Source organism: Podarcis muralis, chromosome 9 (genome assembly GCF_964188315.1).
Source record: "Podarcis muralis chromosome 9, rPodMur119.hap1.1, whole genome shotgun sequence".
NCBI classification, from domain to species: domain Eukaryota; kingdom Metazoa; phylum Chordata; class Lepidosauria; order Squamata; family Lacertidae; genus Podarcis; species Podarcis muralis.
In genome coordinates, this window is record NC_135663.1 from 60,232,318 (window position 1) to 60,260,291 (window position 27,974).

At 38.2% G+C, this 27,974-nt stretch overlaps 1 protein-coding gene across 12 annotated transcripts in view; it reads right to left on the reverse strand.

Moving 5' to 3' along the window:
• The window catches only part of FRYL (FRY like transcription coactivator), a 140,817-nt gene that overhangs the window by 72,421 nt on the left and 40,422 nt on the right, over nucleotides 1-27,974 (reverse strand). For all 12 annotated transcript variants that reach the window (XR_013394276.1, XM_077934361.1, XM_077934359.1 and 9 more), the window contains 10 exons: nucleotides 15,587-15,786; nucleotides 11,078-11,131; nucleotides 9,940-10,079; nucleotides 9,484-9,580; nucleotides 8,209-8,288; nucleotides 6,992-7,072; nucleotides 5,920-6,088; nucleotides 4,767-4,859; nucleotides 3,203-3,301; nucleotides 2,630-2,731 (listed from right to left, as the gene is read on the reverse strand). Coding sequence is in view for 11 of the 12 variants with exons in the window: in XM_077934356.1 (XP_077790482.1) it covers nucleotides 2,630-2,731; nucleotides 3,203-3,301; nucleotides 4,767-4,859; nucleotides 5,920-6,088; nucleotides 6,992-7,072; nucleotides 8,209-8,288; nucleotides 9,484-9,580; nucleotides 9,940-10,079; nucleotides 11,078-11,131; nucleotides 15,587-15,786 (1,115 nt within the window). In the remaining variant the exon portion in view is untranslated. The remainder of the gene's footprint in view (nucleotides 1-2,629; nucleotides 2,732-3,202; nucleotides 3,302-4,766; nucleotides 4,860-5,919; nucleotides 6,089-6,991; nucleotides 7,073-8,208; nucleotides 8,289-9,483; nucleotides 9,581-9,939; nucleotides 10,080-11,077; nucleotides 11,132-15,586; nucleotides 15,787-27,974) is intronic.

A 27,974-nucleotide genomic window follows, 5' to 3' on the forward strand; every position in this document is an offset into this window, starting at 1 on the left:
TTAGCTCGGACTACAGAATTGAAGGCAAGCGTACTCTGGTCTCTGCCACCAGTCAGGTGGCCATGGCAACTTGAAGGCTCCACTCCTGCCTTCCAGGAAGAACATCATGCCAGAGGGGTGACCAACCTAGCTTCATTCATGAGCCAAAGGAGCTACAGACCATTTGCTTCACTCCTCCTTCAAGGAAGAACACTCTGCACCAGCTGCTCATTACCCTAGGGCTTCAGAACCAAAGGAAGATATACTCTAGTCTCTGCCATTAGCCAGGGCACCAAGGACCACTATATGTTTTTTAAAAACATAAATAAAAACCCGCCTTATATTTTCAAATTATTTCTAAAAGTGGAAGTAATTCAAATAAATTGTTATAGGCATTTGCCAATTAAAAAAAAAAAGAGATCAAAATCTCAATATACAGCAGGAATATTGTTGTAAATTCTAGTCTGAAAGTTTGAAATCTGAGATGAAATCCTTATATACAGTTAGTACTGTAAATGTTATGTGCCATTTCTGTTGAACAGAGCCCCATAATAAAATGTGTTGTTAAGGGTCAACAAAACTATGTTAAAGTATCAAACACATGCTTTATGAGTTCTAATTAAAGTCCCTAACAACAGAAATTTTATGCATCCATTGCCAGCAATAAGGGTTTTTCTAAATAAAAGAAGTGAGAGATACCAGCATCCCTCCTCTATATGCTACACAGAGAAAGCTTCAATAGCAAGAAGACAGAGACAAACAAAAAGTAGACATTGCAAAATAGCTGCAAATGTGTAAAGGAAATAGACAAAACCTTGACACGATATAAAATTATATGTGGAGATGATCCTACAGTAAAACACCTAGCTGCTAGATTTTGCATGTTTCACTATTATTTACGTAGTTTAAAACATAGGTACAATTCTGAAGTTTTCACAAAGGCAGCTGCAAGAAACACTTATAACAAGATGAAATACAAGACTCCAGTTGTTAATATCAACCTATCACCAGCAGAAATTCATTAAATATTTTGCCTGTATACAACATAAAATTCTTATTAAATCCATTTTATCAAAGGAATGGATGTATTTGTACATCAATGAAAATCTATATACCCTGTGAAGTCCTTTGAATTCAGTAAGAGGGAAGACATGTTTTCAGCTCTTCCACTGAAATAAACATGACTCAAAAGTGGTCAACTGTCACCAATTTCACCGTAAGCAAGTCTTTGGACCATACCCTAACAGTATGGAAATGGCATGTTTACTATGCCCATATGACTGAACCCACACCATTCTCTATAACAAAGTGCTATAGAAACCATGTAGGAAGGCAAGATTATGCTGGAGAACCATCTTATACATAACCATTCTAGTCTCTGATGCTAGCGTATTTCTTCATGTAGAATGCTCTCCCTTGTTGTCTTAGATGGGTGAACATAAAGTGCACTTTGATGCATGCACAGGGCGATATCCCCCTCTAGTGACAAGATATTCATGCCTCATGGAGCACTCAAGAAGGCCCCAAGATCATGAGCATAATAAATTGGTCACAAATGGTTTGTTGCCTGAGCAATTTAAGTTGGGCTGGGCCTTGGTGTACCTTTAATAGTTAACTTGCAAATAGTTAGGATCTCAATGCGTACATTATTTAGACTAATCAAATTAAGCAGATGGAAAAATTCACAACATTGGAACAAATATAGTTTCTTGGTTTGGTAGAATTTCAGTAATTAAAATGAAAGTCCTCCCAAAATTTATTTTCATCTTCCTGGCTTTAATGATTCCCATTCCACAGAACTTACTCAGCAAGAGTCAAACATTTTTAATCACCTCTTAATCACCAAAGAATTGGCCTTAATAAAATGCAGAAACTGAGGTTAGAGGGATTGCAGGCACCAACATAAGAATTGTGCATTGGTGGAAGAAAGAATGGAAGGAAAGGCATGATGTAGAGCAGGAAGGAATGTGATTTTTCTTGAAAATATTGTATTTTAAAAATAACAACAAGATAAGCAAAACAGTATCAAGTATTATTAAAATTTGGTCTAAATATCAGGATCTTTATCCCAGAAATTTCACCCAAATCTCTTCAAGTTTACTCTGATTTTATGGAATAAGTAATTTTACTGGGTGGAAAGTAACGTATCTCAAAATTAATGCATGTAGCTTTTTGACATTTGATCAGAGTAAATAAAAATTTCTGGAATTTATATCTATCATCGATATTTACAAAGCTAAGAATATGTTGTTGTATCCAACTAAGTGATACTCAAAGCAGACCCAGTGAAATCAATGGGTTTAAGTTAGTCAATGGGTTTCAACAGATACAACCCATGATTATGATTCAAAGGCATGAGATTAGGAGGAATCTGACAGATGTTAAATCTCTATTATATAATGAACTCGCAGGTAAAGATATTATATCAAGGAAATATGCAGTTATTGATAAAGCGGGAAATAAAATCACAGAGAATCAGGACTGAAATTTTGCAGATTTCATTTATTCTGCTAAACATGATGATAAAGGGGAAGTGTCATAAAGTTATTTACCAATGGTATTTTATTGCTGCAAAAGGTTCTGCTGCATGGGTGGAGGTCTGCTGCACTCACACACAGACATTCATAAATATTAAGAGAATTGTCCTTACCTTTAAATGGGACAAACAGTTCTGCAGGAAGATATGCCAATTATTTAAAAAAAACTGCTTCTGACTGACACACAACAAGCAGGTGATCAGTGGATACAAAGCCTGTTTGAGGAGGAAAATAACTTGTCAAATTTATCTTTCAGAATTACAGTACGCAAGAGAATAATTGAAAGATTTCCATACAGAGTTACGGAGTTCTGCGGTTTAAAAAGCTGTTTCACTAAACTTGGGGAGGGGGAATAAATCAAACAATCCTCAAATCAAATAGACTACAACTTACTGCTCTACTTCTCAGTCATTCAACTTCTGAGTCCCGTGTCGCTGGCCATTCCTGATATCTGTGTGACTACTAACCTCCTAGTGGTGCTGCATTAAAACTGCTAGCACATTTGCAAAGCTAAGTGGGGCTCAGTAGGGTTTCAAATTGAATGGGGGGCTGCATGTTGAGATTCCTGCATTGCAGGAAGTTGGACTAAAACACCCTCAGAATCCCATCCAAGGCTACAATTCTATGCTACTTTGCTAAATTGCATGCATGAGTTCTGGACAAATATAACAAACATTTTCAAATACCAATGAATGCTTCTTTCTTGAGCTCAGGTCAAAGGTAGTCTGGTAAAGCATTTCCACAAAGTTTTTCAGACATGGCACATTCACTTCATTTTTAACAGCCTAATGTCAAATAAAGAAATAGACCAAAAAGAACTCTTCAGAAAAGGAAATGAAGACACTGAAATTCACAACATGATAAAATGATCTGAGAAATAAGCATTTTAAATCACCTTACAGATAGATTTCATTTAAGTCTTGCGGCTCACATGAAATGAATGTGCAATAAATCACGCAGCACTAAAGTTAGTCAAGCAATAAACATTTACATTTAATTAGGTTTAAAAATAATACAACCCTATCAATGGATAAAAGTGATTCTGAATCACAGGCTCTTGTATGCTTCATTCCAATCCACTAATCAGGACCGGGAAGAGGAAGGGTTCTTATCAAAGTTGTACTGCATTTTTTAAGTGCTGGGTACCTAGAAATAACGATATATGCTACAGTTTGGATCAGATCCTACTTTATCCCCATGGTATGGCTCCACATATGGCCAAGACTCTCACTAGGTTGAAGTTAGTCTTAGTATGCAATCTCTAAAGAGGCAGCTGTATTTATAATAAGGCTATCAATATCTTTTAGTTGGTTTTAATCAAGACATCGGCTGAAATTTGCATGCATCCACATACATAAACAAACAAACAATACTTTTTTTGAAGATCCCGAATCAACAGAGTTCTATTTTAAATAATAATAATAATAATAATAATAATAATAATAATAATAACCAAAATTGAAAACAAAGATTTTAAAAATATGTTCAATTTTGTAAAAATGATTTTGCTTTCATTTAGATTCAACAAAAAAGGAAAAAAATATTATTTATTTCACCAAAGTTGTAAGAGAGGTAATGCTTTGGTCTTCTTTTGTTTACAGGTTTAATGGAAGGTTTGAGACAACTGAAGCAACTAACTTTGGATTAATTCCCACCATAATTTAAAGCATACACCTGCAGGCCTGAACAGACCCACAATAATCACTAGTATGTCATGGGGAACAGAGCTAGTTCACATGTAACACTAAGTTAAACTATGGGTTAGTGTGAATCTGTGAGCGGGAAGCCTCCTGGAGAGAATATCATCGCCATTTTGCTTCTCCTTCTGCTGCACTATGTCATAATGTGGGCTTAGTGACATGTCTGAACCTATGTTTGTGGCTTATCTTGCTTTAGATACACCAGGAGCTGTAAACAAAACTTGCAAACCAAGGTTTACAGTTTGTAGTTTGCGTACATTAGACAAACCATGAGCCCAGGTTCAGATGATATGGCTTAGTTCACAGAAGCGCAGCGCAAGGGGTGGCAGACGTAGAAGCACATTAGCTACAATCTCCTTTCCAGAAACTCTCATGATTGCGCATTCATGCTAAGCCATATTTTGGCTTACTGTTATTACACACGAACCAGATCTTTGTCTAAGCAACAGTCGCATGGGGGAAGAAAACATGTGCACACGTGCTTACACACACACACACACACACACACACACACACACACTTCTTCTGTGGAAGAATGAAATCTACTTACAGCAGCAACAGGAATGAGTATTTCTACAAACAAACCAGCCAGTGAGTGCTTAATGTCTTTGTCTTTTACTTCCAAGAAGTACTGTGCACATTCCTGTAAGAAAACAAGTTGACAGATTATGAAGAGCTTCCCATGTTCATATATGAGAAATCCAAACACTGGCCTTTTAAAACCAAATGTGTCTATGCAGTGCCAACATTTAGTATGCATTAGCTGCAAATCAATTGAGCCCAATAAAGCTCTGACACGGAACCATTAGGAGCAGCAGCTTCTCCATGCTGTTTTGTGGGAAGGTGCATGGCTCAGCAATACAGGACATGCTTTAAATGTAAAATGTCCAAGGATCAATCCCTAATGTTTTAGAAGACTACAAAAGAATCCTGTCCATGACCTTCAGTCCTCAGATTTCACCACCCCCAGCATCCAAAGGTCTCCTCCCTCCTCAAAAACTCTACTCTTTCTCCTTTGAGGGCCTATATGCTTGGAATTGCCTCCCTGTTTAAAGGATTCTTTTTCTACCTCTCTTTCTTCAAATCCCTCCTCAAAACCTGCTTTTTGTGAAGTCATTAGCTCAGCAACCTAGATACAAAGCCTGTAGCTAAGCACATGCTATGGAAACAATCACATAAAATCATAGAAATGTAGAGCATGGGTAGGCAAACTAAGGCCCGGGGGGCCAGATCTAGCCCAATCGCCTTTTCAATCCGGCCCATGGACGGTTCAGGAATCAGCGTGTATTTACATGAGTAGAATGTGTGCTTTTATTTAAAATGCATCTCTGGGTTATTTGTGGGGCATAGGAATTTGTTCATATTTCCCCCAAAAAATATAAGTCTGAGGGACAGTGCAGCGGACCCCTGCTGAAAAAGTTTGCTGATCCCTGCTGTAGAGGATCATCCAGTCCAATCCCCTGCAATGCAGGAATATGCAGCTGTCCCATATGGGGATCGAACCTGAAACCTTGACATTATCAGCACCACACGCTAATCAACTGACTCAGGTTAAATATTCTTCCACTTCTCTCTTCCACTTCAATATCTCCTGTGTCTAATTTCAGATAGTAAGTTCCTCAGGGGCAGAGACCTGTGCCCTTGTGCTCTGTTAAGTGCTGTTCACACTGAGGGCGCGGAAAAAGTAAAATAAAATAATTTACCTGCATGAACTGAAACGATGCTTCAAAATCTTCTACAGGATACATTTTTACTCTGAAAAACTTCATCCCCATAATTAAGCTGATGATACTTTGTACCACATGAGGACTCTGTTCCTTTTGTCGCAGTTCCTTTAATTCTGTGACAAACTTCTTTCTGACAGCTTGAAACCTAGATCGTGGGAAGGCAGACACAAAGGCTGTTCAATATTCTTTAGATTATTTATATTTAAAACAGATTTTCTGGTCCATATGTATTACGCTCTGCCATTAAAAAGCTGGGTAGCCATGGGTCATTTGGACAATCTGGGAAAGAGTCTGGGACTGCTCCTCAAAAGCTGTCCTTTCCCTACCATTCTACTATGGTCCAGTTCTCAGATCACAAACCATACATTGAATGAGACAATGGTTCACTGTGAAGAATCTGAGTGCTACTCTATGCTGCTCAAAAGAATGTGCTTAGGGCCACCCCACTCCTTCTTTTCAGTGTGCCATGGAGGAAACAAGCTGGAGGATGGGCTGCCTTCATGGGCAAACCAGAACTTGTGGTTCATTTCTCTCCTAACAAACCACAGTGGTAAACAAAGAACAAATCTTGATTTACCAATGTGGTTTGTTAGGAGAGAAACAAAGCACAAGCACTGATTCATCCGTAATGGCAAGTTGGCCTTTGCCCTATTTCCTCTCAGCAGGCTGAAGCGGAAAGTGGAGAGGCAGGAGCACCACAGCTGAGCAGTGTGCACTCTTGAATGATAGTTTCAAGTGATACATGAACCAGGGTTACTTTTCAAGTGTTCTAAGAACTTGTTTGCACCTTTAATAGTGCCAGCTGTTTAAAAAAAGTGTTTTCTATTCAAAATAGGAAGCACTTCAACAGAGAAGCTGCTATGGGAATATATCTATCTGGCAATGAACTGCTGTCACAAGGTGTCACATATTTAGATGCTATTGTTAAGATAAGGATGCACACAACCTTCAATCACCACTCATGAAAATTTCCATATGAACATGAGTCATATGTTCCAAAGGAGAATGTTCCAAATCTTAGAAACCTCGTGTAAAAAGAGCAGCTTACTTTGATTGCGCAAGAACCCCTATTACTTCTGCGTATAAATCTGCAATAATATGCACATTCCCAGTGTTGGTTCCTGAATACCTGTGAATAGAAGGAAGTACACAAATAAAAACTACAAACTTAATACTCAGTAATGGCTACAACTGATACAATGCTGCGCACAATGATAAGAGATACACCATCTACTAGGAGGAAGGTTTTATATATATATATATATATATATATATATATATATATATATATATATATATATATATATATGGATAGATAGACAGAGGCAGGAGAGAACAAAATTATATTTGCACTGCCACACTGATGACAATATTTAAGCTCAAACTTATAATTGGGGTTTATAGTTATAGATCAGGGAGGGCAATCTGCAGCCCTTGAGCTAGTTTCAAAAGTCGTATGCAAGCATAGTTCAGATCTCTAGCAAGAGCAATCTGTCCCTTTTCTCTGGCAGCCCACAGAGTGGAAATGGAAGGAGGGGTGGGAGGGAGAAGGTCCACCCATAACTGTATTCAGTTCCACCCATTACTGGCCTGCTACAGGAAATCCAACCCTGACAGAAAAAAGTTGCCCATCCCTACTAAAGATTAAAAGAATTGTGATGAATTTCTACACAGGATGCACTTCTATGTAGTAGTAAATAAGGCTGGCAACCTGTGTATTGACAATTACATTTGATAACATGTACTGCATAGTTGGCTCCATAGAATAATGGTGTACACAATGCACCAAAAAACGAATATTCACACACATTTTATCTGTCATTCCCTACAAAGAAGTAGGGATTTTATCATATGTAAAATGGTTCAAAGCCACATTGATTTCAAAGGAATTTCCTTTTAGGCTTCGAATTAATATCTAAATAAATGGAACATCATAAGGACAGAAACAGAACATATTTGAAATTGGGCTAAACTTCCGCAAGCTGCTTTTGGCATCATTATAAATAAGCAATATAATATTTCTTGTATATCCCTTTATGTTACATCTAGGCCTTATTAGATTTTGAAAATAATACTTAACAAAAATGTAATTAAAAATTAGCAAACAAATAACAATTTAAAAAATATATTCACATCTTAAACCTGAAGATTTGCAATAGTGTATCTTTTATCTGTGATACCACAGTGACCAATGTCCACTGGGTAATCAAATCAAAGTTAAGAACTTTTGAAAGAAATGTACATTTTTTTGCCAAATGTGCTTACCCTTCCTTGTGTTTAAAGTGCTTAAAAGCCAAATTTAGAACTTCATGAACTAAAGGGTCAGGCACTGGATGAACAGGTATCTGTAACACAGAAGGCACATGTTGCTAAACATTACTTCTTAAATGTTGTGTCAGGAAATAACTTGCATGTTAATTAGCTAAATACACATCAACTCAAAGAAGAGTGCTTTATATCACTTATACACCAAAATGGCTTCCAAACAGTTTACAACTATATAATCCAGGCATGTCCAAAGTCTGTTTTGGGGGCCTAATCCAGTCCGCCAGTCGGTTTAATCTGGCCCCTGTGGCAGTTTATTTCCTGGGGTAAAATCCTAAAAAAACCTTAACAACCTGGCCCTCTTTGAAAGTTTTTTGGACACCACTGATATAATTAATCCATAATTAAAATAGGCAATAACAAATCCATTGGGACATGAAACATCCTTAAGCAAAATAGACAATAAAACAAACAATTAAAAAGCACAACCATTAAAGCAGTTAAAATAACAACATCAGATGTTCAGTTTAGGAAAATGTTTGCCCAAATAGGTGTGTTTTCAGGAGATGGTGGGATGACAGCACTGATGGAGCCTCTCGAATTTCAGCAGGGAGAGCATTCATCAGTGGTGCCACCGGTGAAAAAACCCACCTCCATGCTACCACAGGCCAATAATCATCAGGCTGTGGGAAGTGGAAGAGGAAGGCAAGTTTTTGAGACAACCTGGCCCAGTGTTACCTAGGGCTTTGTATGTAAGCAGTAAAACCTTAAAACTGGCTTGGTGGCTAATAGGCAGTCATTGCAGAGCCCCTCAGTGTGGGCTTGAGATGTGCCCAATAAGGAGTGCCACTCTCCCCCCCCCCCCCGTGCAATGGCATTCTGTACCAGCTGCAAGGGAAGCCCCACATACAGTGCTTCACAGTACTGTAGTCCAGATGTGCAGTTGACAACTCATGTGCCACAATGGAAAGAAGGGATCTAAATAAATGAAGCTATATCCTACTACTTGCATCTCTTTATTCACTGACATAGGAGATTTGATTTAATGGATCTAGATTCTAAATTGTACAGTATTCGAGAAAACAGCTTAGGAAGCAAAGAATGTTTTGGACAGCTAAAAGGATTACTGTAATATCACGTGTCCTCTGCTTACATAGGCCTCATTTTTGCACATAAGCGTTTAGGCAGACTACACAAATACTCAGTTCATCAAACAATTAAAATAAAAAAGATTACTAGAGATAGCGCATAGATTGCAAAACTTAAAGCACTTACCTGTTTTAGAACTTCAACTAAAACTAAACAAAAAATAAAATCTACAGCTAAGTCTCTCCTTTCAAGTAGATAATCCCTCTCACGCTGCTGCTCATCCCTGAAACAAAAACAAACATAGCATAAGACTCTTTTCCTCTTAAAAAAGACATTTATACGATGCATATTATGGTTTATATTTTTCATTTGTTGGCCCGACCAGTCAAGTGAGTCTTTTCCATTCAGTTGCGCCCCTCCCCATCCTGCTATTCCACACTATCTGGAATTTCATAGTAGCAGAAAAGAAAAATGTTATACTAGGAAACTCTTGTGATTCTACCAACCTTATTTTTAGAAGCAAAGTTGGAAATTATAGCAATAATAAGATCATTCATGATGAAATGTTTAATTATTGAGGCAGCAAGTTTAACATAAGAAATCATTATATCCTAAATGTAATGATCACAGACATCCACTCACCCCTTGGATTTTGTGCTGGATCGAGGTCTGTACTCATAAGATTCATCTTCAGTTCCATTTTGGCGTTTGTACCAATCAAACAAGGTACGTAGTAAGGAGGGGAGACAGTGCTCTGCTACTGAGCTCATAGAGCTTATCAACTGTAAAGAGGAAAAGTTTGAGTGCATAAAGTGCTTTTATTTATGCAGCATCTTTTCACAGCATTCCCCCTTCTTACTTTTTGGGGATATGACACACGTACTGTAACACATCAACACTACATATTGCAACAGCCTTGCTTTGTCATCTTTCAACCCTGAATAAAAATAAACGTCTACATAATGGGAGTTGGGAGTCCATGAACACACAGAGAGACACAGGTTCCCCATCCCTAATGTAAGTAATCAGTCTTCACAAATGTTGACAGAACTAATGTTGTAGCATTGCTTTCCTGTTATTTTAAAGAGACAGGATTTCATCCAACAATCTCACTCAGCTGGTGGGAAGTCTTTCATCACCAGAATGGGAAGGAATTTTCATCTCTTCCCTAACACTTTGGAGCAGATTTGAGCAGGTATAATCAAGACCGAGGAGCTAAAAGTAAGGGCAAAAATCACCTAAAATTGCTTCCCTCCCTGTCTGGCTAACAGCTGCGCATGCACCTCAGTGGCTTATTAATGGGATTAAAAAAGCAAGGTTTTTTAAAATAAATAAATTCAAAACTCATGCTTTAATGCAACTTTAATGGATTAATTGATCAACTAAGTCTCATATGTTTTAGGATGCTCCTAACTGAATGACAGTCCTACCTCTAAAATAATTTCAAGACAAGAAATAATCCAAAACTAGATTTGACCAACAAGTGCAGCCACACTTGTATTGGCCAACATGAACAGGAATTAAAATATCCTTAACTAAGTCACATCCATTAGATATTAGTCTTTGAAAGTCTTCTGTGATTTCTTCTGCCATACCCTCCCCCAAATTTCAGAAAATGAAACATTTGAAAATGGAACACAAATGAAAATTTTAAAAAGTGAATTAAACATTTGTTTAATTCGTTTTTTAAAAAATTTTCATTTATGTTTTTAGCCCATTTTATGGAGACGAAATCTATTTTCAAGGAAAGCAACAAACTGTAACAGAAAGCTTCTCTAACCTGGTCAAACTGAAGATCTTCACCTCTCTGAAGAGATCTGGACAAGAGCTTTTCCTAGAAATAGAATAGTGAGTTAAAGCACCAAGTTGTACCCAACAGATCAAGCACCCCAAATGCGAAATAATTCAGGCTTATCCTTGCCTTCTTTTCAGATTGGTTGGGCACTTGTAAAGTAGAATGGTAACTTCAATTGTTGCATACACTTCATGTGTCTATTCCACATGGACAAATCTGGGACTTTGGTCCACCACACTACCATTGACAGCCACCCAGCTCCAATGCAGTAAAGCAGCTGAAATTAACCACGGAATAGGATACCATACTATATCAATATTGCCTAAATGAAATGTCTAGTAAGGGTGTGAACCTTAACAGCTGTAATTTCCAGGCATTTTAGAGACTGAGTGAACATAAAAAGCCCTTAAAACAAAATGTTAAAATGGAAGGGATTTTTTTCTTGGTTGAATTAGTTGACGTTTTTGAGAAGGCTGTAACTATAACTCTCTCATCATGCAAACTTGAAAGTGCTAAACTCACTGCAAAAAGGAAGGAAGGAAGGAAGAATAACCTAATTAAATAAGAAATCACACACTATTCATAAGGGCAAGAATTCACGTGCACCAGCATGCGCCCCAGCTAATGTCACCCAGTGAACTGGTTGTTACAGAGAAAGAAGCAGCAACAGCCAGCAAAAGTTGGCAACCCCATTAAAAATACAGGATCCTGTTAAGGAAAAAAAGTTAGCAACCCTTCTACTTCACTTCTTAGAAATTTCACTTAATAGCCACATTGAAGGCATAGTAGAGGAGTCACACATGCACATCCCTTCATCCTCCATCCAGTTGCCCAAGAGGCATTATTGCCATTAAAGGACACATTTCAGACTGGATAGAGAGGGTGGGGAGTGTACTTGGTCCCTGGGCTATGGTTCCCCACCCCTGCTTTGAGGACTATGTTAGGTTTTCCAAGGAACTATATGAACGGCTACAAAAGCCCACAAACAGTGAGCATAGTAGGACAATAAAATTAACAAGTACACAGGGGGCATTATATTGAAAACACCAAGTACAAAATGCTATACAAATGCCCCCCAAAGGCCAGTTTCTTCTTTATTTGTACCAACTCCATTTGAAGGGTCATAATTAGCAGATTTTAGCTTACACTAAGCTTCATTTCAATTCTATGAGGGGCAGAGAAAACCATTAGCACTTATCCTTGTCAGAAGACAGTATGACCTTTGCAGTGCTGACTGAATGAGGAAGAACATAGTGTTTGCCATTCTGAGAATTACTTTCCTGTTACCTTTCCTCCTTGTGATTTTTTTTTTCACATGATAAGCCACTCATAGCATTCCTTTGAATCCTGAAAACAGGTCTTTACATTGTTTGTTTGTTGTTTAATAATACACAAATACAAAATGGGGGGGGAGGGGGAATCCAGTATGAATTATTGCCTATCCCTCCCCTGCTGTTTCACAAAGCAGTTTTCCAGTTGCTTTTCATTATTGGTTTTGTTGTTGATATTCAGTTCATGCATTTGCCAAGGTACGATCTCCCTTTAGGATGCAACTTTATTGACAATTCCTACAGCGAGAGCAGACACTCCCTGCTGCTATCACTGTAGTCAGCACATGCCAAAGCAGCCAGCTGTGAAAGAGCAGCACAACTTGTTCTAGCAGTTCGGCCAATATGCACCAGGTCCCCCCTTCCCATTTTTTTTGCCTCTCGAGGAACATACTAGATTCTCCACAAACATTTTACAACTCATTGAAGTATTGATTCGATTATTATTTCCAGGGTCACAGTGAAAAGTATGTATGAAAAAATAAAAGAAATTAAGCAGTCAGGAGTTGTTTTCTAGTTAATGTAGCCACAGTTCTTTGCTTCTTCCATCTCTCTCTTTATATTAGAAGAATAAAGCTAGATCAGGGAGCAGTGGATCAGTGGTTTTAGATAGTGGCTGCATTTGAACATCATGATAAAAATGATGGCTAATCATAACGTGAAAAAGCTGCAGCAAATCTTGTGCTCACATGCTCTTCCTCTGCTATCCACCTCCAGTATGGCAGCAAAGAGGGGTTAAGCGTTCTGTTCCATTTTTTATCCATCACAGCTTGATGCTTTGTCTAAACCTGACAGACTGGATGGCTTGTTTGAAACGATCTAATTTCAAACCTTGTGTTGTGGAGCTACTTGGTTCCTCCAAAAAATACAGCTAAGATTAACCACACTTTACTATTTGGATACAACACTAAATTACAGTTAATAAAAATTGGAAGCAAAAGATTCTGATCAACTCACAGTCATATCAGAGAAGGTGGTGTAACATATGGGTTGTATTTAACTAACGTTTAGACAAAGTAAAGGTAAAGGGACCCCTGACCGTTAGGTCCAGTCGCAGACAACTCTGGGGTTGCAGCGCTCATCTCGCTTTACTGGAGCCTGCGTACAGCTTCCGGGTCATGTGGCCAGCATGACTAAGCCGTTTCTGGCAAACCAGAGCAGCACATGGAAACACCGTTTACCTTCCCGCTGGAGAGGTACCTATTTATCTACTTGCACTTCGTGCTTTCAAACTGCTAGGTTGGCAGGAGCAGGGATTGAACAATGGGAGCTCACCCCGTTGCGTGGATTCAAACTGCCGAACTTCTGATTGACAAGCCCTAGGCTCTGTGGTTTAACCCACAGCGCCACCCATGTTTTAGACAAAGTAGACCATGAATAAAATCAGTAGGTAAAAGTCAGTTGAATACGTCCCTATGAGAGTGGGGTCATGGCTCATCATAACATCTGAACATATTTACATTAAACTGGAATAGGAAGCACTCATGGTTACTTGACTGAGACACACAGTAGTTCTAATATGATGTGGCATTTACAGATTGTGCAGTTAAAGATGTTCAATTGCTGGAAATTTTGAAGCATGATAAAAAATAAAGCTTGAAAACTACTTAGGATAGAAACAGGTGGCACATGAAGACGTTACAATGCCTATAATAAATCTATAATATTTTATTACTAAAATAGTAGACTTTTCTTTTAAATGTGAACTAAGGCCATAATCAGCCCGATTATGGCCTTAGTTCACATGTAAAAGGAGTTACAACAGGTGAGCAAACAGTGGTTTATTGTACCTATTCTGTTTTTCAAAGAAAATGAATTATATTTCCTCTGATCACTTATCAGTGAAGAAGGCTGCCAAAAGTCAACCGTTTTCCACAAGTAAACAATACAGTAAGGTTTTTGAAAAGCTGCAGCTTATAATATACATGCAAGATCATCAGTGCATATCATAAAATAAACCTTTGCTGCTCTGCATTCTTGAATTTTTTTTGCCTTTAGTGTTAACAGTTTTTTCTTGTAGTAACAGAAATGTACCATGTGCAGCAGCTAATTTTCTCATACAAAGAAAATTAATTTTATCATGCAGGGGTTAAATAAATTGTCTAGACGAAACTATTATATTACCAACACAAAGGCTGATACATTTAATCAATATGCTATATTGAAGGCTGAAATTTAGTTGCTTAAGATACATAAGTTGAAAGGTGTAATACAATTATTAAAATAAAAAGGCGGTGAGTTACTAAAATTTAGTGATGAAAGAACATGTAACTTGCAAACCATTGGATGGGTCAATCATAACATGTATGAAACTCTCTAGTGCTTGATCTATCTTACACGATACCTTACTTCTTGTAGCTGCCATATTTACATTTTAAAATTGATATGCTCACACCATGATCCAAATATTCACATTGTGGAGGGTCCTTCTACCCAAGTCAAAGCTGCATACCTCAGTCAGACAGCTTTAACCCAAAAAAACACTATAAAACCTGTTCCAGAAAAGCTAAGTTACAAAATTATATGCAACAGTTCTTTCTACATTTTTAATGGCCGCTCTTGTTGGACCTTTATCTGGAGGCTTGCTGAAGTACTGAGTTGTGGTGGCTACTGTTGGTAGTGGGAGGCAGAGGTAGCACACTATGCCTTGTCTATAGTAATTCAATTCAATTTAACTGGATTCATAAAAATACTTTCTAATATTATGTAATATTACTAATGTCAAGGCTGGACAGGCTTTAGAGCTCCATCTCTCTTCTACTGGACATCCTCCTAGGTATCATTCTTATTTCCCCGGCTCAGGCTGGCAGTGGCCACAGTGTGCAGACCACCCGTGCACCTCTTTCTGAGCTCAGGCTGGCAGCAGCCACAGCCTGCAGAGCTGCCCAAGCCACCCCATGCCCACGCCGCCTACACCCGAGCCAATAAAAAATAGAAATAGAAATCCCAGATTTTTTCTTTAAAATGTGAAAATCCCCCTGAAATCCCAGATTTTTTCTTTAAAATGTGAAAATCCCCCCCAAAAGAGGACATGTCTGGGATTTCCCAGACGTATGGCAACCCTATTCTATTCAGCCAATTTCAAAGTCATCTTGTTATCAAAATAAGGTTAAACTATTTCCGAAGAACATGGACAATTGAGTGAAGGCTATATAAATGAACTCACCAAAGGTTCAGCCATTACAACTTCAATTTTCTTTTCAGCTTGAATAGCGAACTCAGCAAAGAGGCTCTTGATGACATATTCACCAGGTTTGACATCTGGATCAATGGTTATATTAGACATGATGACGCTTCTCTTTTCCCAGGTAGAATTGATGGTGGGAGAAATTCTGCGTTTAGTAACGCTTCTGGCTGGTGCTGATGCTAGATGGAAAAGAAATATTGATCATTAATAATAAAATAAAATCAGAAACATCAACACAGCATTTCTCAGAAGTAGCAAAACCTTTTACAAAGTTAACAGATTAATAAATGCCTCTAATAGAGGAGGAAAGAAGCTCTAATTTTGTGACCACTTCCTTATGTTTTAATTAGCAACAAACAAGGAACAAAATACAGCCAGCAAAGAAAATATACTTGTAAGGTACTTCAAAAGTATGATACAATCATATTTTCATATGTGTAGTTCTTGTTGATTATGTTTATTAAATTCAAGGATATGAATCATTGACAAGTTTACATAATGCGGAAGCATAAAAAGGATTCTAGAGACAATACTGGTACTGACATATTTGAATTTGTTTCTTTCCTTTGAAAATCCTCCATCCCCTCTTATCTTTTTCATATCATAAATCTTGAGGCCAGTTAACACATTTTAAAAGCCAAGTAAATACAATTATTCTACGTGTCCTGTTCTCTGACTCCAAAGCCACTAGGGGCAAACAGATTTCTGAAATATAGTTGACTTCTCAATGTAAATTCTGCCTGAAATCATTTTCCTGTGAAAATCTTAGCTTTAGGCAACTCTACCAATATCGCTTTGAAAATAGCTGCAACAGAGCTATTTAGAGTTGTCTTTATCAGAAAAACAAAGAAAAATAAACAGATACCAAATAAAAGTCATTTCCCATGGCAATTTTAACACAGACACACTCCTGAAAATATTCCTTTCTGGGGGGGAAATCCAGTTCAAATTAATACAAAAGAGATATACTTTCTTTTAATACCATTTAAATACCATTTAATGCCATTTTAACACCACTTTGAATACCAATCAAAGATACTACTCTACAACTCCAACACCTATCTAAGCTACTCAATTAGTCAAAAGGTTGTTTTCAGATGTGCAGGTGCTGTAACATCTTAAATTGAAATATGAGAGTTATCAAAGATTCAAGGTCAGGCAAACAGAATGTAATACAGCAGGGGTCAGCAACCTTTTTCAGCCGTGGGTCAGTCTACCATCCCTCAGGCCATGTGGTGGGCCGGACTATATTTTGAAAAAAATATATGAACGAATTCCTATGCCCCACAAATAACCCAGGGATGCATTTTAAATAAACGGACACATTCTACTCATGTAAAAACACGCTGATTCCCGGACCGTCCGTGGGCCGGATTGAGAAGGCGATTGGGCTGCATCCAGCCCACGGGCCTTAGGTTGCCTACCCCTGATGTAATAGAATAATTAATTACTCATGCTACTAGAGGCATCCTTTTATCAGAGACAGTAGGCCAGCCCACTTTTAATGCTTTAAGGAAGATCTACAGGTGTAGGGCGGTATATAGATTTAAGAAACATGAATAAAATAATAATGCAGGCAGTCTGGTGAATAAAGAGCTCCAAATGGAGCTCAAGGAGAGCTCAAGTCATGATATGGGCAGGCCACACTCACTCAGACAGAGTTTCCTACTTTTTTAAAAGTGGAACTATTTGTTGTTTTCAATAGTGTTAAGTTACAAACAACAGGCCAACTACACATGTGTATCACTTCTTTACAGTTCAGGCAGTACCGTAACAAACATTTAATACTGCAGGATGTCTTCCTGGACATTGTGCTGAATTAGCCTTGGGGAAAGATTCCTACAAAATGCTTTGTGGGTGAGCACTTATATAAACAAGGGAACAAAAGTCTACAAAACTTTCTTTTGGGGCTTCCCCCACAAAACACTGTGCTAGCAAGTTAGCGCTAGCTGAAAAGTCACACACTTTATCAAGACCAACTTTTCTCCGCAAAGGGTGATTAAGGCCTCCAACAATGCGCTATTTCCGAGCAGGCTGCTGCTAAGAGGAATACAATTCAAACATTTCAGCATAACAAGTTCAAAGTGGTTGGAAAGACCAATTAACAGGGCCAGCACTGGGTCTGAGTTTACCGTTTCCAGAAAAGTCAGAAACACTGGATCATTTAAGCTTATAAAAACGGATTAACAGCAGCTGCAAATCAGTATTTCAGATCACCTCTTCCTCTGAGCCTGGGTGATAAGCAATAATTACCATTAAAATGGTACCTAATCTTGCAAATGAGCCTAACAGGAGAAAGATATACAATCCATAATACATATGAAATGCTGGCATTTCCTCTAATATTGAAAAGAAACAAAGGAACAGAAGTTGGTTTGTTTTGTGTTTTGCATCTTAGAAGAACTAGAAAGAGAACCTACCCAAGTGATGCTGACATAAAATCTCAAAATATGTGCTATGTATAATCATCCCCACCCCCTTCTTCCCCCAACCTTATTCTGTATACAACACTGATATCTCACTTCAAATCTAAAAAAAGACTCTACAGTCTGAGACAATGCTTGTACTTTTGTAAACCAAGAAAATCTTCTAATAAAAAAGAACAACAACTAGCAATTCTGGCATCAATCTTGTATCCCCTCCAAAAATAGGCAGCTTTACAATTGATTTTTTTGGCATCTTTGCCTAGTTATGCAACTAGGTTGTTCTTTTGCCTATCTCTTTTTTTTGCAACAATGACTTCCCAACTATTTCCCAAGTGTCCTGGGAACTGAATACAAAGATAGAATGCTTATCCTTATCCTTTGAAGTAACTCAGAAAGGAAAGGTACGTACTCCACAAGAACCAATTCATTGTTGCTTAGAAATTTGTGTGTATATTTTGGAAACAATTCTCAAAATACATCCAAGGAACGAATAGTGGCAAAAGGAAAACTTTGTTCTCAAAATGTATCAAACTATTAGTGACTTCATGAAATGTATCAAACTAAAATAGTAGTGACTTCATGAAGACATTAAAACTAATATAATAATGATATGGTTAAGCAGTCTCACAGATGCATATGAGAGAGAAAGAGAGGGAATACACTAGTTATTAGAAGACAGGGGAAAACACTGGCTCAGACATGATAGTCACACTTCTGCTCCATAAGGGTTGCTAGCATAGTCTACAAACTACTCTAGGACCACTTCTAGGTGCTCCAAGAACTGGAGCAACCTTTCATCACAATTGGCAAGCCTATGGATCATGAGACAAAACTGAATGGTCTAAAATACTCTTCTAGCCTTGGCTCCTATTGAGGAAATGTATGAAAACATCCTCGAAACAGAGGCAAATAACTACCTTTGTATGAGGTGTGCCACCAAGGCAACTAGCCCCTTTAAGACACCCCACGCTTAGCAGTGCTAACATGAAGTCAAGAGGCAGTCCTGGCAGTCGTGCAAACATAACCATGCATGAGTGGTGGTTAGTGCACAACGGGGTTAAGATCACAAAGTTAGATTCCTAGACTCAGCTAGGTCACACCCCTTCTCCTCCAATGAGGGAGGAAAATGAAGCCTTCTCTTCCTGTTCCCTTTCTCTCCATGCCATGTAACTGACCAAGGAAGATGTGCCAATATGCCCATCTCAAAGACCAGCGAGGACCAGAAAATTCTCTTTATGAGTGCCATATTAGATGGCAGCACCTCTGTCTGTGTGCTTCTTTTTAAAGAACTGTGTTCAGCTACTGCAGATCTGATAAAGGCCACAATGTGTTACCAGATTACACACCCATCTTCTTTTGGTGCAGGCAATATAGTATCTGTATATAGCACCAGATTGATATGCACCCAAGTTGTCACCATCCTAGAAACTGCTCCAAGCCTGGTAGATGCAAACAGGACAGTGTTCCCTGGCTGCCTTACAAGAATGCAAGAGAGTAGGGAGCAAGCGTTGCCACACAAGAGTGATATGAGGTCAAAAGAGAGTAATTAGGAAAGGTTGAAGGAGTGGGTATGCTTAGTTTGTAGAAAAAAAGAACATGCTGACAGTTTCTTTTTCTTTCTTTTTTTTAGTTTTCACCTTACCTACTAGGACATGCAAAATATAGAACAGGAAATACTGGATTTAGTTACAGGAAAGTGGGGCAGAGGGAGAGAAAGAGGCAGTTTTAACACTACAGAAAGCATCCTAACTATAAGAACAGTTACCGGTAGATGACTTCCATGCAAATCTAAAGATTACGCATTCCTTTTTGAGATGTTTATTCTTTTTACTGTATATTTATCTGACTTTTCCTCAAAGTAGCTCAAAGTGGTGCACAGGGTTCTTCCTCTCCCCATTTTACTCGCAAAACAACACTGCTAGATAGTTTTGGTTGAAAAACAGTGGCTGGCTAAAGGTCAGTCAATGAACTTCATGGCTCAGTAGGGATTTGAACCCTGGCTTTCCAGATTGTAGCCAAAAAACCCCACACAATTCTAGCTCATTTTTCTATTCTGAAATCCCCAACATGGAACCCATGGCCTGCGCACCATTCACAAACTTCAGGCACTTTCCTAACGAAATCTCTTTTCGACTTAGTTATACGCAATCATAATATTTGTTACATGGAGTAATATGCCCTACTTTACAGTCTATTATTCAAAAAAAATCCTTTTAGCAGGTGCACTGGACAGATTCTTCCCCACCATGGTGAGATATATTGTATTTCTTTTTAAAATTATAGTAACTATTTCTAAATGTGTGCCTATATATAATGTAGCATAAGCTTTTTTTTTTTTTTACAAATCTGTTGTCTTTTTGAGTGATGCGCCATCCTATTGCCACTATTATTAAAAATCATAACCTTAAGGTTTTAGGCATGTTAGTATATTAATATGAAGGCATACAACACACACACATATAGAATATATAAAATATATAATATAAAATATGGCTGTGGAACAAACTTTATTAAACCTGGTTTCATTTGCTTCTTTTGCCTTCCAATTCAGACTTCAGTATATCATATGAAAATGTTCCATATGCAATAGGAAGACTTCAATAAATATATATCCTAGCTCCTATGCTTTCATAAATACTTTAATGAACAGGCTAGTGTCTCTAGTAGCCAAATTAATGCTACTTGCAGATGCTTAAATCATTTCAACATAGCTATGAACAATGTGAGAAGATGAAAACACAACAGTACTTTCTTAAAATCATTCAGTGTGTGTTAAAAGACCTATGCATTTGCGATTTCATGTTTTTATGGGCTGGAAGCTACTTTCCAGAGCAAGTTCAATGATGGTACAGTCATATTATCAGAAAATTCTGAATTTTTCATCAAGTATATCTGCTAAATAAATAGGGCAAGTGCTCTCTTGTTGAGGGTTGCGAGTTAGTGGTGCTTCAATATGCAAGATGTAGTTTTTTGCTAAATAGTCCTTCCCACTGCAGTGCCCAAAATCCACTCCAGAATAGTGTGAGAGATGGTCAGGTGGTTGCAGGGGGAATGTGGAAATGGGGAGAAATGCCTTCCCTGGTTTCCTCTAGCAGGAGTCCCAGCTAGTTCCCAGTCCCTTCCTCAAACAATAGAGCCTCTTCTGTTTGCAGAAGCAGCTCTCTGGATTCAGCCCAATAAAAATTCAACATAAATGTAACAGAACTAAAAATAGCAGTTAAAACGGTTCAGGCCAGGGTTAAAAATACTTTGAAGAACCCAGAAAAATAAAGCATGTATCTTACCCAGTTATCAAAAAGAGAGCATTGAGGGAGTGAAGTGAGCACATGCAGCCCACCTCTGGGTGAGTATTCGACAGACAGCCCTCTTGCGGGTTACCATGTGTCATACTTTAGTCAGCAAGAGCACCCAGAGAGAAGCCTCTGACAATTATCTCAGTGGCCTTGTCTGCACGTCATGATAAGCAGCGGTTTATCTTAAACTACGTTCTAATCCTGAATTTGCCTCTCCCTAGGGGCCATTCTTTCTGATTTATTTCTGGCTTGCTGCTCATTGTTTGCAGACCAGGTTCAGATGACACAATATGCCATAGTATTGCTTGTCTGAGCCATGTGGAGCCCTACACAGCAAAGGAAAGACAGGATCACCATTAAACCATAGATAGACTGTGGTTTATCATGCTGTGAGGCCAGTGAATGGGCAGGCTGATATGGAAGTAGGAAGTCAATCAAAACTTAAGTACCTGCACATCTTCTGAAAGGCCATTTGTGAAATTTCTAGTAGTAGACTTCAGAGTTGGTTCAGACTTACTTTGAGTACACTTTTTTTTAGTCATGGAAAAATCTACTTAAGTCCTGATTCCAATAGTTTTTAGCTGTGGAAACATTGACAATTTCAGCTGAAATCTGTGGGGGAGGGGGTCTCTGTACACATTGTAAGGGGGCGGAATCAGTTTTAGCTTTACCTCTATATAAGCATAGCAGGGACTATGTCCCATTAAACTCAGTGAGAATTGCACTCCTTCCAAAACATATTAAGACTACCACCAAGATCTCAGGTTGCAACCATGAATCTAGCACTGGGTTGTGGCACATAAGTTAATAAAGTATAAGAAGTAACTTATTCACATACTAGCAGAAATTCTGAACCTTTCTTGATAAATGTTCAAATTTACCTGTTCCATATAAAAAGCAAAAGAAGCACCTGGGATCACTCAGCTGGAGCATGATATCAGCTGGTGCTGATAATGCCAAGATCGCAGGTTAGATTCCCTAAAGGGCAGCTGCATATTCCTGCATTGGACTAGATGATGCTCAGGGTCGCTTCCAACTATATGATTCCATGAAGCATGCTGGTCCATGAGGAAATTGTGGTTTGTCCCCAACAATTGCCTCTCTGTAGATTTTCGCTTCATTGAGTTCACATACAGTGGTACCTCGGGTTACAGACTCTGCTAACCCAGAAATAGTACCTCGGGCTAAGAACTTTGCTTCAGGATGACAACAGAAATCATGCAGCAGCGGTGTGGCAGCAGCGGGATGCCCCATTAGCTAAAGTGGTGCTTCAGGTTAAGAACAGTTTGAGGTTAAGAACAGACCTCCAGAACGAATTAAGTTCTTAACCCGAGGTACCACTGTATACTACACAGGTATTCCCGTAACTTCAGCTATTACTATCAACAGTAAAGGTCATAATTACATTACGTAGCATTTGCTTATCAAAGTTCAAATCTTTATAGTACACAAGAACCAAGGAGGGAGGAACAGAGTTTGTTATTCATTAAACTGTCATGGCTTATGTACAATCTTTGCTCTAGAGAATTTGATATTGCCTCTTTTTGGTTACATTTCCTTAATTGTTCCAGTGCCCATCTCCTCATTGCCTGAACTGGCCTATAAGCCAGGGTATCCCCCACAAATGCATAACTACAGGAAAACTACACAAGAGCAGCAGCACAACTCGTGCAGCAATTGTTTGGTGCAGGTATGCATGCAAATTACAGCTTTGTGTCCTTAAAAACACAAATGAACACAGAAGTGGAAGCCTTCATCTACTACACAACACATACCAATCTGTTCAAACTCTATTCCCTTATGCTCTCTCTTGGCTTTTTCTCTGCTGCCCCATGAACAGAATTCTGTTCCTCTCAATGTGCATTAAGTTTTGTTTCCAGTTAATATAAATTTTATTTCCTTTTCGCATCTCCTCTTGCCTTCTATTATGTTTGGGATGTGTATGTTACCTTCTACAGTATTTCCTATTACTTTTCCTATGACAGTCTCTTCCCCAAATAAACAGCCATGTAAAAATATGTAATCATGAGGATTTTCATTGCGATTTCTTCTTGCTAAACATTGTTCTAAATGAGGGCTAGCCAACATAGTGCCCTCTGCATGCTGCTAAACTATAAGATTCCCATCATTCCTTACTTATCATAACCTTGCTGGCCTGAGTTGCTGGAAGCAAGTTGTGCAGTGACACTTAGATATCAGCACCTTGGCTTCTCACGCTCTATAGTGATTGTGTCCCCTCCTCTTGTAGATGTATCTGTCATTTATTATATATAAACAAACATACAGTCATTTCCAAGAATGTATTCTGTTCATAAAATTTAACAACTTTATTCTTCCTTAATATGATGAGGCGGGGCTCATGAAGAAGGAAGCTTTTCCAGCATGCTACCAGGACAAAACAGTCTCACCCTCCTCCGTGTAAAATCTGCTTAGCAGTTATGTACAGCACAGGTGGGCTATTTATTGTAATACAATTGCTTTATTCAGAAATTGAATTTCAATATTTAAACAGCTAAGAGAAAAAACCTGAAGTCTCAAAGAGTTGTCTGAGATCACATGATGCAGGTACCTGTTGAAGCGAAGTAGGCTTGAGTCTAGTTAGTGCCTAGAGAAGAACTACCTAGGAATTCTGTGTACAACATCTTAAGTTTCATGATGGACGCAGGATTTAATTAACTCAACTAAAATAAAATCAGTACCTTAGAGCTGGCTAAAGCATTTTTAACTACTATACAAAAATGAATTTATTAGGTTAACTTCATATATTATAACAAAGCCAATATGTTTGCTGCTAGGAAATGCTTCCATGTGGCAAGGCTAAAACATGGTCCATGGTCTCTATATAATTTCAAACTATCATGTGTAACATCTCCATGCCAGCTGTGAGTGCTATCAGCATGGGACTTTTCAACAAAATAGTGTCATTCCAGATGGTATTAACTCATGGCTCTTATTTACTTTGCATTTACAGATTAGTAATACAGGAGTGTTCCTTCAAGCAGTAGGGCAGGACCAATCAGTGGGTCATGCAAATCTTATCAGAGGATTACACAGAAGCTGGCAAAGTACCTACATTTTTAATTTGAGCCATTTCACAACTGAATTATATTAATCATTAAAATCTAGCAGACATAAAGTAAAAGCTATCTCCTCACATTATGGTACTTCAGTTACTCAACCCTGAACAGTCAGGAAGTATTCTGATCTAGCATTTTACTCTCCGATGAAAAGCATTGGTTAATCTTAAAACTTTTCAACATAGTTCACTGGCCCATGGTACTACATGCCAAAATCTTACTATTTATAAAACCTTCCTATATATTCTCAGAGGTGTGCATATGTACTTCTGAATTGTTAACTGGTTGATTTAAAAAAATCATATTCAATTTAAGATTGTTATTTGCAGTAACAGTAGTGGAGAATTAACCACATTGTGTATGGTAGCATAACTATTTGGACAGTTTAATTTTAGGGCAGTTTAAATTTAGGAAATTGTCATTGGTTAGTTCAACAAAAAATGAATAGGGGAGGAAGGGAAGGAGCTCCACTGAGCAACCAGAAGCCCCTGCGAAGGGTTTCCGCTGATTGGGCTCTTTAGGTGAATCATGCCTTTTGCTGTATTTTCCACCTGCTGACCATCTCATTCTTTGTAACCATTTTGGGGCTTTGTAAATAAAGTAAAACCTCATGATCTAATGCTATTTCCTCGTTGTAATTATATTCCGTCTTTGTAATTAAAAAGATATCAGATATCCCAAGGCCCAACATAAGAAGAATGTTTTCAGCCACTTCAGTGCAAAACTGAAACAAGAGGTTTCTTCCACATTCAAAAGTACTGTAGAGACTATAGTTTAGCCCTGTATAAACTGGTGCACTCTATAACATGCCTTTCAATTCAATCAATCCAATCAGCAACCATGAAGAAAAAAACACCTATACAAAGGGCTGGTTTGCACATAATACTAAACCATGCTTTGTAGATGAGCCTCAGTATGCCAAGTGTACTGTCAGGCTCATGCACTTCCCTTTTCCCTATGCAGCCAAAGAGGAGGGCTCTGACAAGTTTCCTTTCAGTTTCAAAGAATGCTGGCTTAGTGTTATGTGCAATCCAAAATTTCCAACATAAAAGAAACAAGAGGTAGTTGTTAAACAAGCTAACTTCGTATTTTATAATTTTTAATTTGATTTTCAAAAATATGAACATACAACAAAACCAATTCCAAATCTAAATGTCAAGATTGCTCTGAATCTCCTGACCTCCCCCCTATCCCTTCCATGGGCCCTATTAATCCTATTTTCAACTTCATATCACTACTCCCAATTTTTTTTATCTTTCTAAGTTATCCATACGTACTGTTACATTACAAGTGTGTTTAAAATCCTGTCAATGTATTAATATGCTTACAATAATCTTGTATATACATTATAAACCTTTCCCATTCTTTTTTAAAAATCTTGTCTTCTTGATTCCTGAGCTTCCCAGTTAATTTTGTCATTTCGGCATCATCCATCAACTTGATTTGCAATTCTTCTCTGGTCAAAACACGCTAACTTCAAACCATGCAAGCATTTCTACATGTTTACCTGTGCAGTATCCAATATATGGTACATTACAGGATCAAAATCCAAGACACTTAAAGAACATTACTCTAATTCCAGATACACATTGATAGATTGTGCCTGTTCAGTGTTAAGAAAGCAGGTTGCAGAATAAGGTAAAGGTAAAGGTAAATGACCCCTGGACAGTTAAGTCTAGTCAGAGGCAATTATGGGGTGTGGCACTCATTTCACTTCAGGCCGAGGGAGCCAGCGATTGTCCATAGACAGCTTTCTGGGTCATGTGGCCAGCATGACTAAACCGCTTCTGGCGCAACAGAAGGCAGAGCACATGGAAACGCCATTTACCTTCCCACTGCAGCGGTACCTATTTATCTACCTGCACTAGTGTGCTTTTGAACTGCTAGGTTGGCAGCAGCTGCGGCAGAGCAACGGGAGTTCATCCTATTGTGCGGATTTGAACCGCCAACCTTCCAATCAGCAATCCCAAGAGGCTCAGTGGTTTAGACCACAGCGCCACCTGCATCCCTCTGGATTGTAGAATATTCACTGTTTATCCAGACCCTAAAAAAATAGTTTATCAGCTTCAACACTTCAAAGAAAGAGGAAAAACTAAGAAAATGTCTGATTCTTTCTGTAATATCTATTCAACATAACTATATCCAACATCTTTCCCCTTGGAAGTAAATTATCTTTAGCATTGACAGTAATCATCTGTCTTTCAGATACTGAAACTATCCCATAATCTGCTCCACTGACTGCCGATGCGCTTCAAAGGAGTCAACAGTAGCTTGCAGAGCTGATCTAAGGGGCAGGGACTGGGAGATAGCCAATGACACAAACTGACACAACTTAGAGAAAATGAGATTTGCTACCAAGGTCAGCTACCGGCAAATGGTACAGAACTAGATAAATGCCTTAGAATCCATGCCATAGGTTACAGCTCATTTCAGGCAAGAAAGAACACGTGGTCAAATTTAATAATCAAATATCAGTATACTAAAAGAAACAAAAATTGAAAACATTATCTTCCTTCAATGTACAGAGAAATTTTTACCAAGGCCACACATAAGGAGTATGTGCATATATTTTATATAGCGATGTGCACAGCTACATTTGGCTTCGAAGTGCAGCATGAAATTGTAAAGTCCACTTAGAAAGAGGCAGATTAAATCAGACATTTGCATGGAATAGGACCTTTGGTGATGCACAACACACATTTAAAAATAAACCAGCTTTAAAAGTAGCATAGAGCTGTTTCTTTTACTTACAGAGCAAATCAATAGGTATACTGTTGTGGAAAGCTAAGACAGAGGCTGGATCTAGTCTAGACACATCGAAAAAGTGTTTCAGTTAAACACGTTGTAAACTTTATAAAGGGAAATCACGACGTCATCTGGTGTCACAGTATTATAACGCATATAAAGCTCTTTTTCTCTACGAACGTAGATGAGTCCAGAGAGAATGACAGGCAAATGACAGGGACCTACAGGCCATTGCACTTTTGGCAGTGTAACCTCTGACACAACTCAGTTGAGTTGGAATGATAAGCAGAGAATGACCATGAACATTCCAACTGTTGGACAGCCTCAACTGGTAGTTTTGCATCTTTGCATTCTATATTACTCACATAGTATAATAAAGCCACCTTATACACAGAAAAGCAGAGTACCTTTTTATTCATGGTTATTCATTGTTTGTCTGGAAACATTAAAGACTAATGTCTCAAAAACACATTAAAGCTGCAAGTCCCAAAACTTTGGGTAGGATCAAACATTAGCCATATTCAGAGTAGACCCATACACCAAGTACGACAAATGTTAGATATCACTCACTGTGATGTTCTTTATATCAATATTTATATCAACAGATTTACTAGCAGCAGTACCCGTTGCACCAACTCTCCAATATAATTGACTTATTTGTCTTATGAGTAAAAATGCTCAAAATAATTGAGTTATCAAATTCACATCAAGCGCAAGTTACAAGAACAGTGGCCCAAGGTGGGGAAGCATATTGAGTAGGAGATAGGTATACATAATACTACTGAACACAACTTAGGAAGAACTATAGTCAAGTAATTTGCATCTA